General features: G+C 39.8%; 1 protein-coding gene across 1 annotated transcript in view; it reads right to left on the bottom strand.

Moving 5' to 3' along the window:
* LOC123595645 (probable cation-transporting ATPase 13A5) overlaps positions 1-12519 on the bottom strand; it is a 116691-nt gene that overhangs the window by 74245 nt on the left and 29927 nt on the right. The window contains exon 6 of the mRNA XM_045473333.1: positions 10582-10651. Within this exon, the coding sequence (XP_045329289.1) occupies positions 10582-10651 (70 nt within the window). The remainder of the gene's footprint in view (positions 1-10581; positions 10652-12519) is intronic.

Genomic DNA, 12519 nt, shown 5'->3' with positions numbered 1-12519 from the left:
TAATCCAGTGAAGAAATGGGCAGAAGACATGAACAGACATTTCTCCAAAGAAGGCATTCAAATGGCTAACAGACACATGAAAAAAATGCTCAACATCACTCATCATCAGGGAAATACAAATCAAAACCACTGCCAGATACCAGGTACCACCTCACACCTGTCAGAATGGCTAAAATTAACAACTCAGGAAACAATGGATGCTAGCAAGGATACCGAGAAGGGGGAACACTCTTACACTGTTGATGGGAATGCAAACTGGTACAGACACTCTATAAAACAGCATAGAAGCTCCTCAAAAAGTTAAAAATAGAACTATCCTATGATCCAGCAATTGTACTACCAGGTATTCATTCAAAGGATACAAAAAAAAAATACTGATTTGAAGGGGCACATGCACCCCAATATTTACAGCAGCACTATTAACAATAGCCAAATTATATAAATAACCCAAATGTCCATTGACTGATGAATGGATAAAGAACATGGGAGGTGTATGTATATAATGGAACATTACTCAGCCACCAAAAAAGAATGAAATCTTGTCATTTGCAACAACGTGGATGGAACTAGAGTGTATTATACTAAGCAAATAACTATATGCTTAGAAAGACAAATACCATATGATTTTACTCATATGTGGAATTTAAGAAAGAAAACAGATGAACACAGGGGAAGGGAAGGAAAAATAAAATAAAAACAGAGAGGGAGGCAAACCATGAGAGACTTAATTATAGAGAACAAATAGAGGGTTGCTGAAGGGAGGTATATGGGGGGTTGGGTCGAATGGGTGAAGGGCATCAAGGAGGGCATTTGTGACGAGCGCTGGGTGTTGTATGTAAATGATAAATCGCTATATTCTGCTTCTGAAACCAATAATGCAGGACATGTTAACTAACTTGAACTTAAATAAAATCTTGGAAGACAAAACAGATGATGTCATTTTATCGATTTTTTTTTATCATTTTTTACAACTCACAATGATCTCTAATATTGATGAATTCACTTAGAACTCAGTTTCAGTGGAGTCAGTGTCAAGCACATAGCATGTGCTATGGTGGAAGCAAAATTATTTTAAGCACTCAGAGCCTGTCAAAAATTGATTATTCTTATTTTGAATTTTGAAAAATGTTTTATCAATATCAAAATCTAACGATTTACCTTTCTAAACATTATTTACCTACAATGGAGAATTCAGTCTCTTAAAACACACTTCATCTCTGACCGTTTTTATTGCAGTTTCTTCTTCCCATACTCACATGCTGCAGATTTAGTCAAGTTGTGTGATGAAAATAGAAGACTGCATTTTTATCCAGATTGTTGAAAAATAACATATTCGTCACATCACAGGTTTTTAGCAAGATGCTCTGAGCATCAGGCATGTCAGCATGGGCCCCTCCCTTGAACGGGATGGGGGGGTGGGAGTCATCTTACCCAAAACTGCAGTGAAATTCATGGGAAGAATGTATCACGAGCCCAAAGCTGGCCATCCATGCACATATATTTTGGTCTCTTTATTATACCTTTCACTTTTTTTATTCCCTCAATTGTCCCCATTTTGGTCCTGCTGGCCCCACTGCTAATAATGATAGCAGAGAGGGCAAACAACAGACATAGTGTGAATGAAAAAACCCATCTGACCAAAACAAGGATTATGTTCTTGGTGAAGTGCTCTTTACGATGATTACGAATTAGATGAAATATTTCCTAAAACTAGTGCCGCTCTGTTACCTCTACTTTCTATAATTCTCTAATATATTAAACTTCTACTTTACTCCTCACAATGAACTGACATCCAGTTAGTAAGTTAATAGGCTGCATTTTAAGAGTTTCTTAAACCCTTGGATATATTTTGTGCATTAACAAAGCTTTTGTTCTTTAATGTTTCTTATTTCCATTGCAACATGCTTTTCTTACAAATTATAGCTCTTCTCTTTGCTTGGCACAAAATGCTCTAATTGCAGATGATACACTAATGATACGATTTTGAGTTTATAGAAACTCAGTAGAAAATGTGGTTAAGTACTTCTTGTATAAGAAACAACACCATCATAATTAATTTAACTCCCTTATTCAATATTCTTTTGAAACCAAAATACAAAGTAGTATTACTTGCTTTTTTCCTACTGAAGGCTTAGTAAATAGATGGAGAACATACTACCACTCCTTTCAAAATAACCAAATTGATACCTGGGAGAATCTTTGACAACCTGAAAATGTATTTGAACAGGAAGTTTAAACAGCAGCTGGCTTTTTGATAGTGGAGGAAACTGCATATGTGGGGGACATGGGGTATGTGGGAAATCTCAGTTCCTGCCAATCAATTTTTCTGTGAACTGAAGACTGCTCTAAATAAAAGTCTAATTATTTTTTAACATGTGACCATGATAAGCAAAGTGACCACTGTTGTGGATTAGAAATAGACTAGAAATGTGCAGTATGGAGTGGATGTTAGCACAATCAGCTCACTGGGCTCCACCTAAGGCCTGGAGAGTGGTGGGCTAGGGGCTCATGCTACAGGGAATATGATTGACAGTGTGCCACAGCGGCAGGGGACAAAACCAGCCTTGTTCTCTGACCCAGGAACAGAGGGCAAGGAAAGTCACAACCAGCAGCTGTTCACTGGCAGAGGGTAAAATGGAAAAGAACAAAGTTCATGGTGCCACTGTGATCTTGGCCAAACCCCAGCTGGCTCAAGGCCTGAATCTGCTTGATCATGGGGAGTAGAGCCCCACCCTACAGGAGTTGGTTCTGAACTGAGGGCCATGGGGACTACCAAGAGGCAAACTCAGAGCCATCCTACAGGGACAGTGGACACAGAGAAAAAGAGAGAAATGTAGACAGGTAAGTACCACTTAAGGGCAGCTCACCAGAGCTGTCTCCATCACTACCAGAGCTTCCATCACCATCACTAATAACTTCAATATTTTCAAATGACATATCAGATAAAGGGTTAGTATCCAAAATATGCAAAGAACTTATCAAACTCAACCCCAAAAAAACAAATAATCCAGTGAAGAAATGGGCAAAAGACATGAATAGACACCTCTCCAAAGAAGACATCCAGATGGCCAACCGACACATGAAAAAATTCTCCACATCACTCATCATCAGGGAAATACAAATCAAAACCACAATGAGATACTGCCTTACACCTGTCAGAATGGCTAACATTAACAACTCAGGCAACAACAGAGGTTGGCGAGGAGAAGAAGGATCTCTTTTGCCTTATTGGGGGGAATGCAAGCTGGTGCAGCCACTCTGGAAAACAGTATGGAGGTTCCCCAAAAAACTAAAAATAGAACTACTCTATGATGCAGCAATTGCACTATTAAGCATTTATCCAAAGGATACAGGTGTGCTGTTTATCCAAGGGATACAGGTGTGCTGTTTTGAAGGGACACATGCACCCCCATGTTGATAGCACTATCAACAATAGTCAAAGTACGGAAAGAGCCAATGCCCATTAATGGATGGATAAAGAAGAAGTGGTATATATATACAATGGAGTATTACTCAGCAATCAAAAAGAATGAAATCTTGCCATTTGCATCCATGTGGATGGAATTATGCTAAATGAAATTAGTCAGAGAAAGACAAAAATCATATGGCTTCACTCATTTGATGACTTTAAGAGAAAAAACAGATGCACATAAAAGAAGGGAAACAAAAATAATATAAAAACACGGAGGGGGACAAAACAAATAGGGGGACTCATAAATATGGAGAACAAACTGAGCGTTGCTGGAGGGGTTGTGGGAAGAGGGTGGGCTAAATGAGTAAGTTGCATTAAGGAATCTACTGAAATCTTTGCTTCACCATATACTAATTTGGATATAAATTTAGAAAAATAAAAAATGTTAAATCAAAAAAAGAAGGAAAAAATTAACTTCAAAGCACACAAAGAAAATATTCTAAAAAATAAAATAAATCCACTAACAAAGAAAGAAGTCATTCCCAAGAAAATTGACATAATAAAGCAACCAGAGAAAGACTAAACTAATATGTTTAAAATCATCAAAAAGAGAATAGGGGCAGGAGATTCTCCAGAAGATGGCGTCATAGGAAGACGCTGGGCTCACTGTGTCCTGCTGATCACTTAGATTCCACCCAAACCTGCCTAAATAACCTAGAAAACCACCAGACTAGCAGAATGGATTCTCCCGAGCCAAGCGTAGACGAGAGGCTCACGGAAGAGGGTAGGAAGGATGCAGAGGTGGTGCGCGCTACACGGACTGGCGGGAGGAGCCCGGCAGAGGGGCAGCCCGCCGGCAAAACAGAGCTCCTGAGTCTGGCCTGCAAAAGTGGAGGGGCCAGATGGAGTGTGTTCTGAGAGCAAAGGGGACTTATCTGGAAGGTTATAAGTTAACAGCTCTGCTCGGAGAGCGGGAAGGCTGAAGGACAACGGGAGGGAGAGTGAGCCTCGGACGACAGAACTCAGCTTGGCGGGAAACAAAGGTGCTCACCAGAACCATATTCCTCGCCCATCCCCCAGCCAAAATCCCAAAGGGAATCATTTCCTGACAGGGAATTTCTTGCACTGCGCAAAAACTCAACACTGTGCTTCTGTGGATCCATCCCCTCCGGCAGAGGGTCTGACTTCCTCCCGGTGCTGCAGGGCCCCTCCCGAAGCAGATCACTGAAGGAAAAGTGAGCTGAGCCTGCCCTTCCCACCCCTGTGCACCTTGCTGATCCACCCTAGCTAATACGCCAGATCCCCAGCACCACAAGCCTGGCAGTGTGCAAGTAGCCCAGACAGGCCACCCCACTCCATGGTGAATCCCCCCCCCCCAGGTGAGGGGAAGAGAAGGTACACACTGGTCTGACTGTGGCCCCAGCGGTTGGCTGGGAGCAGACATCAGGTCTGACTGCAGCCCCACCCACCAATGCAAGTTATTCAAAACAGCACAGAGGAAGTGCCCTGCAGTTCCCCACCACTGCAGAGATTATCCAGAATGACGAAACGGAAGAATTCCCTTCAAAAGAAACTCCGGGAAATAGCGACAGCTAACAAACTGATCAAAAACGATTTAAACAATATAACAGAAAGTGAATTTAGAGTAATAGTCATAAAATTAATCGCTGGGCTTGAAAACAGTATAGAGGACAGCAGAGAATCTATTGCTACAGAGATCAAGGGACTAAGGAACAGCCAGGAAGAGCTAAAAAAGGCTATTAATGAGCTGCAAAATAAAAGAGGTGACCACAGCTCGGATTGAAGGGACAGAGGAGAGAATAGGGGAACTAGAAGATAAAATTATGGAAAAAGAAGAAGCTGAGAAAAAGAGAGATAAAAAAATCCAGGAGTATGAGGGGGAAATTAGAGAACTAAATGATGCACTGAAGAGAAATCATCTACATATAATTGGTATTCCAGAGGAGGAAGAGAGAGGGAAAGGTGCTGAAGGTGTACTTGAAGAAATCATAGCTGAGAAGTTCCCTGATCTAGGGAAGGAAAAAGGCATTGAAATCCAAGACGCACAGAGAACTCCCTTCAGATGTAACTTGAATCGATCTGCACGACATATCATAGTGAAACTGGCAAAATACAAGGATAAAGAGAAAATTTTGAAAGCAGCTAGGGATAAACGTGATCTAACATATAAAAGGAGACTGATAAGACTCGTGACGGATCTCTCTACTGAAACTTGGCAGGCCAGAAAGGAATGGCAGGAAATCTTCAATGTGATGAACAGAAAAAATATGAAGCCAAGGATCCTTTATCCAGCAAGTCTGTCATTTAGAATAGAAGGAGAGATAAAGGTCTTTCCAAACAAAAACTGAGGGAATTCAACACCACTGAACCAGCCCTACAAGAGATCCTAAGGGGGATCCTGTGAGGCAATGTCCAGAGGCATCGCTACAAGCATGAAACCTACAGACATTGCAATGACTCTAAACCCATATCTTTCTATAATAACACTGAATGTAAATAGACTAAATGCACCAACCAAAAGACATAGGGTATTAGAATGGATAAAAAAACAAGACCCATCTATTTGCTGTCTACAAGAGACTCATTTTAGACCTGAGGACACCTTCAGATTGAAAGTGAGGGGATGGTGAACTATCATGCTACCGCAAGTCAGAAGAAAGCTGGAGTAGCCATATTTATATCAAACTAGACTTTAAATTAAAGGTTGTAACAAGAGATGAAGAAGGACATTATATAATAATTACAGGGTCTATCCATCAGGAAGAACTAACAATTATAAATGTCTATGTGCTGAATATGGGAGCCCCAAATATATAAAACAATTACTCACAAACATAAGCAAACTTATTGACAAGAATGTGGTCATTGCAGGGGACTTTAATACCCCACTTACAACAATGGATAGATCATCTAGACACATGGTCAATAAAGAAACAAGGGCCCTGAATGATACATTGGATCAGATGGACTTGACAGATATATTTAAAACTCTGCATCCCAAAGCAACAGAATATACTTTCTTCTCGAGTGCACATGGAACATTCTCCAGCATAGATCACATACTGGGTCACAAAACAGCCCTTCATAAGTATAAAAGAATTGAGATCATACCATACATATTTTCAGACCACAATGCTATGAAGCTTGAAATCACCACAGGAAAAAGTCTGGAAAACCTCCAAAAGCATGGAGGTTAAAGAACATCTTACTAAAGAATGAATGGGTCAACCAGTCAATTAGAGAAAAAATTAAAAAAATATATGGAAACAAACGAAAATGAAAATACAGTCCAAATTCTTTGGAATGCAGGGAAGGCAGTCCTGAGAGGAAAATACATTGCAATCCAGGCCTACCTCCAGAAATAAGAAAAATCCCAAATACAAAAATCTAACAGCACACTTAAAGGAAATAGAAGCAGGACAGCAAAGACACTCTAAATCCAGCAAAAGAAGAGAAATAATAAAGATCAGAGCAGAAATAAACAATACAGAATCTAAAAAAACTGTAGAGCAGATCAACGAAACCAAGAGTTGGTTTTTTGAAAAAAATAAACAAAATTGATAAACCTCTAGCCAGGCTTCTCAAAAAGAAAAGGGAGATGACCCAAGTAGATAAAATCATGAATGAAGATGGAACGATTACAACCAATCGCTCAGGAACACAAGCAATTATCAAGGAATACTATGAAAAATTATATGGCAACAAACTCGACAACCTGGAAGAAATGGACAAATTCCTAAACACCCACACACTTTCAAATCTCAATCAGGAGGAAATAGAAAGCTTGAACAGACCCATAACCAGTGAAGAAATTTAATCAATTATCAATAATCTCCAAACAAATAAGAGTCCAGGACCAGATGGCTTCCCAGGGGAGTTCTACCAGACGTTTAAAGAAGAGATAATACCTATACTTAAGCTATTCCAAGAAATAGAAAGGGAAGGAAAACTTCCAGACTCATTCTATTAAGCCAGTATTACTTTGATTCCTAAACCAGACAGAGACCCAGTAAAAAAAGAGAACTACAGGCCAATATCCCTAATGAATATGGATGCAAAAATTCTCAATAAGATACTAGCAAATCCAATTCAACAGCATATAAAAAGAATTATTCACCATGATCAAGTGGGATTCATTCCTGGGCTGCAGGGCTGGTTCAACATTCACAAATCAATCAACGTGATACATCACATTAATAAAAGGAAAGATAAGAACAATACGATCCTGTCAATTGATGCAGAAAAAGCATTTGACAAAATTCAGCATCCTTTCTTTTTTTTATACATTTTTTTTAACGTTTATTTTTGAGAGAGACAAAGCATGAACGGGGGAGGGTCAGAGAGAGGGAGACACAGAATCTGAGACAGGCTCCAGGCTCTGAGCTGTCAGCACAGAGCCTGACGCGGGGCTTGAACTCACGGACCTCGAGATCATGACCTGAGCCGAAGTCAGCCACTTAACCGACGGAGCCACCCAGGTGCCCCTCAGCATCCTTTCTTAATAAAAAACCTCGAGAAAGTCGGGATAGAAGGATTATACTTAAACATCATAAAAGCCATTTATGAAGAGCCCACATCTAACATCATCCTCAATGGGGAAAAACTGAGAGCTTTTTCCCTGAGATCAGGAACACGACAGGGATGTCCACTCTCACCACTGTTGTTTTAACATAGTGTTGGAAATGCTAGCATCAGCAATCAGACGACAAAAGGAAATCAAAGGCATCATAACTGGCAAAGATGAAGTTAAGCTTTCACTTTTTGCAAAGGACATGATATTATACATGGAAAATCCGATAGACTCCACCAAAAGTCTGTTAGAACTGATACATGAATTCAGCAAAGTCGCAGGATACAAAATCAATGTACAGAAATCAGTTGCATTCTTATACACGAATAATGAAGCAACAGAAAGACAAAGAAACTGATCCCATTCACAACTGCACCAAGAAGCATAAAATACCTAGGAATAAATCTAACCAAAGATGTAAAAGATATGTATGCTGAAAACTACAGAAAGCTTATGAAGGAAATTGAAGATATAAAGAAACAGAAAAACATTCCATGCTCCTGGGTTGAAGAATAAATATTGTCAAAATGTCAATACTACCCAAAGCTATCTACACATTCAATGCAATTCCAATCAAAATTGCACCAGCATTCTTCTCGAAGCTAGAACAAGCCATCCTAAAATTCATATGGAAACACAAAAGGCCCCGAATAGCCTAAGTAATTTTGAAGAAGAAGACCAAAGCAGGAGGTATCACAATCCGACTTTAGCCTCTACTACAAAGCTGTCATCATCAAGACAGCATGGTATTGGCACAAAACAGACACATAGACCAATGGAATAGAATAGAAACCCCAGAACTAGACCCACAAACGTATGGCCAACTCATCTTTGACAAAGCAGGAAAGAACATCCAATGGAAAAAAGACAGCCTCTTTAACAAATGGTGCTGGGAGAACTGGACAGCAACATGCAGAAGGTTGAAACTAGACCACTTTCTCACATCATTCACAAAAATAAACTCAAATGGATAAAGGACCTGAATGTGAGACAGGAAACCATCAAAACCCTAGAGGAGAAAGCAGGAAAAGCCCTCTCTGACCTCAGCCATAGCAATTTCTTACTTGACACATCCCCAAAGTCAAGGGAATTAAAAGCAAAAGTGAACTACTGGGACCTTATGAAGATAAAAACTTCTGCACAGCAAAGGAAACAATCAACAAAACTAAAAGGCAACCAGCAGAATGGGAAAAGATATTTGCAAATGACATATGGGACCAAGGGCTAGTATCCAAAATCTGTAAAGAGCTCACCAAACTCCACACCCAAAATAAAATTTCCCAGTGAAGAACTGGGCAGAAAACATGAATAGACACTTCTCTAAAGAAGACATCCGGATGGCCAACAGGCTCATGAAAAGATGCTCAACGTCGCTCCTCATCAGGGAAATACAAATCAAAACCACACTCAGATATCACCTCACGCCAGAGTGGCCAAAATGAACAAATCAGGAGACTATAGATGCTGGAGAGGATGCAGAGAAATGGGAACCCTCTTGCACTGTTGGTGGGAATGCAAACTGGTGCAGCCGCTCTGGAGAACAGTGTGGAGGTTCTTCAAAAAATTAAAAATAGACCTACCCTATGACCCAGCAGTAGCATTGCTAGGAATTTACCCAAGGGATACAGGAGTACTGATGCATAGGGGCACTTGTACCCCAATGTTTCTAGCAGCACTCTCAACAATAGCCAAATTGTGGAAAGAGCCTAAATATCCATCAACTGATGAATGGATAAAGAAATTGTGGTTTATATACACAATGGAGTACTACGTGGCAATGAGAAAGAATGAAACATGGCCCTTTGTAGCAACATGGATGGAACTGGAGAGTGTGATGCTAAGTGGAATAAGCCATACAGAGAAAGACAGATACCATATGTTTTCACTCTTATGTGGATCCTGAGAAACTTAACAGAAACCCATGAAGGAGGGGAAGGGAAAAAAAAAAGACAGAGTGGAAGAGAGCCAAAGCATAAGAGACTGTTAAAAACTGAGAACAAACTGAGGGTTGATGGGGGGTGGGAGGGAGGGGAGGGTGGGTGATGGTATTGAAGAGGGCATTTTTTGGGATGAGCACTGGGTGATGTATGGAAACAAATTTGACAATAAATCTCATATATTAAATAATAAATAAATAAATAAATAAACTTGATACAAAAAATACTAAAGTCATCAAAAGGATCACAGAATTAATAATACCCTACCACCACCATTACAACCCCCATCAAAAACTTAAAATGAAAAAAACAGAAAATAATGAAACACGAATCTGTCTCTCATGGGTAGAGATTTTTTTTAATGGATTTTAATTTAAAACAAGTGGTTATTTAAAAAGGACCAGTTAGAAATCTTGGAATAAAAATATATTTATTGAAATATCAAAAAAATAAATAAATGGAAAAAACTTTCACAGACAGGAAAAGCATAAAGACAGAAGGGAAGAACAAAAAGAAGTTATATGAACTATAGATTTTGTTCATATCCAAGTATCCGTGTGTTGCCTAAAATTTCCTGAATACCAGGAAATAAAAATAAAGAACAAAAATTGTTTTTTTTCAAAGATAGATGAAACAGTTACCTGTTTAATAAGCAGCTTCCATAGGGGCTGGATTTCTACCTCAATGGCATTGGGCCCACACACTAATCTTCTGTAAGAAAGTGATCACCAATTAAGTGCCAAATCTAAAACCTCATTGAAAGGGTGGGTGATGGGTATTGAAGAGGGCATCTTTTGGGATGAGCACTGGGTGTTTTATGGAAATCAGTCTGACAATAAATTTCATATTTTAAAAAAATTAAAAAAATAAAAATAAATAAAAATAAAACCACATTGATAATTGAGTACAACCAAACTAGGCAAAAGTCACTTCTCTACCTTTAAGGCTCTTTGTGCCTTTAATCAAAGAATATTAATGTGCACATCCTAAAATATTAGCATAGTTTTAAAATGAAAGTTCATGACGGACAAAGTTGTTTTTCTATTTAAAAAAATATCTTAATGCAACACAAGAATCAAAATGCAGTTAGAAAGGCATGTTGAGTTATTTTTTAAACAATTCAATCACATTCTGAGAACACCTAACAAGACACAGATGTGACGATGTTTCTAGAATTCTCAGGCATTCTAGATTGCTCTTGATGTTCGAGATCATATATATCTTACCTTGGTCTCCAGCACCTAGGACAGGCCCTTAGTATATGAAAATAAATACATGAATGAATGAGCCAACAAACTAGAAGATGATATATGGTCTTCACATCTAACACTTTGCTAATCCACACATGAGTACATTCCAGTAAGAGGCCCTTATGTTTGTACAGCATTTGACAATCTACAGCGTTCTCACACAAGATTTTCTCGTTTGTCACAACAGTCTAAAGGAAAGGGCTAATATCTCCCATTTTGCCAATGGGAAAAACTATTCATTGTGTGTGTTCTGCCAAAGGTACCCATATCTAGTATTAATCGTGACAATGCAACTCTTAGCCTTTTATACGTATTATCTCCAGTAATCATCACATTACCTCTACGAGGTTTCATATTATCATCTTTATTATAAAGGAAACTGAAGTTCAGATAAACTCAGTAACTCCCCCAGAGCCACAGAGCAGGAAAGAAGCGGATCCAGGTGTCACATCGTGGGCTCCACGACTCCACCTCACACTCCGTGAGCACTGATGGTGCAATGTGCATGACGTGTCCTGAATCTAAGGTGTAACAGAGCTCAGCCCAAGTTTTTCTGATTTCCAAGCCGCGCTTTTCCTGCTGCAATGATTTGCATGGATCCCAGAGGACGCAAAGCAGGGTCTTCTGACTCCATGTGTGAAAACACTGAGGTGCAGAGATGCTGGGAGACAGAGAGGTCAAACAGCGTGTGCTGCTGGGTTTGCTGCCTGTGACTCAAGATTCCTTTCCTCTGGTACTCAGAGGCATGCCCTTTTTTCCCAGTCAGGTGACAGACGTTGAGAATTAAGTTCGGCCCTGAAGTATACCCAAGCTGACAGGGAACATCTCTTCCAATCTCCACATTCAGTGATGTCACGTTGGTGGCTTGAAATCAGCAATAGCTGTTGTTTTTCCCACGATAGAATTTGGCAGACTCTCCCCATCCAAGCTTTTCTTCTTCCAGAGAGCTGGGTTACCGACAGGGTGACTGGTCTGGGGCCCACGTTAAGAGCTGTCTTGACCACCAGACATTTCTCCTTCTACTTCAAGAGGGTAAACAAAGGAGGCAGGAGCAGGGCATTAAGTGAAAAGAAAATGAGGAGGTGCACAACTTAAAGACTATCCTCATAAGACTATTGGATGGATGGGGGTAAGGTAGGTGTGGTTTTCCCTGTTTCTGTGAGTTAAGAGAATTGCCTCAAGTCCCTGTGGACCTATCTATGACAGGCAGTGAGAAAGTGGCATCCAGTTCATGAATGAGTGAAGATAGGAGCGGGGAACCTCCTGGAATATTTTTCTTCCCAAGGCCTTCTGAAAATTTCTCTTCAGGATGTTGTCTCTCCTGATGTC

This window comes from Leopardus geoffroyi (genome assembly GCF_018350155.1).
Source record: "Leopardus geoffroyi isolate Oge1 chromosome C2 unlocalized genomic scaffold, O.geoffroyi_Oge1_pat1.0 chrC2_random_Un_scaffold_44, whole genome shotgun sequence".
Taxonomy (NCBI): Eukaryota; Metazoa; Chordata; class Mammalia; order Carnivora; family Felidae; genus Leopardus; species Leopardus geoffroyi.
Note: the sequence above shows the minus strand (reverse complement) of the source record. Positions and strands in the feature narration are given on the sequence as shown.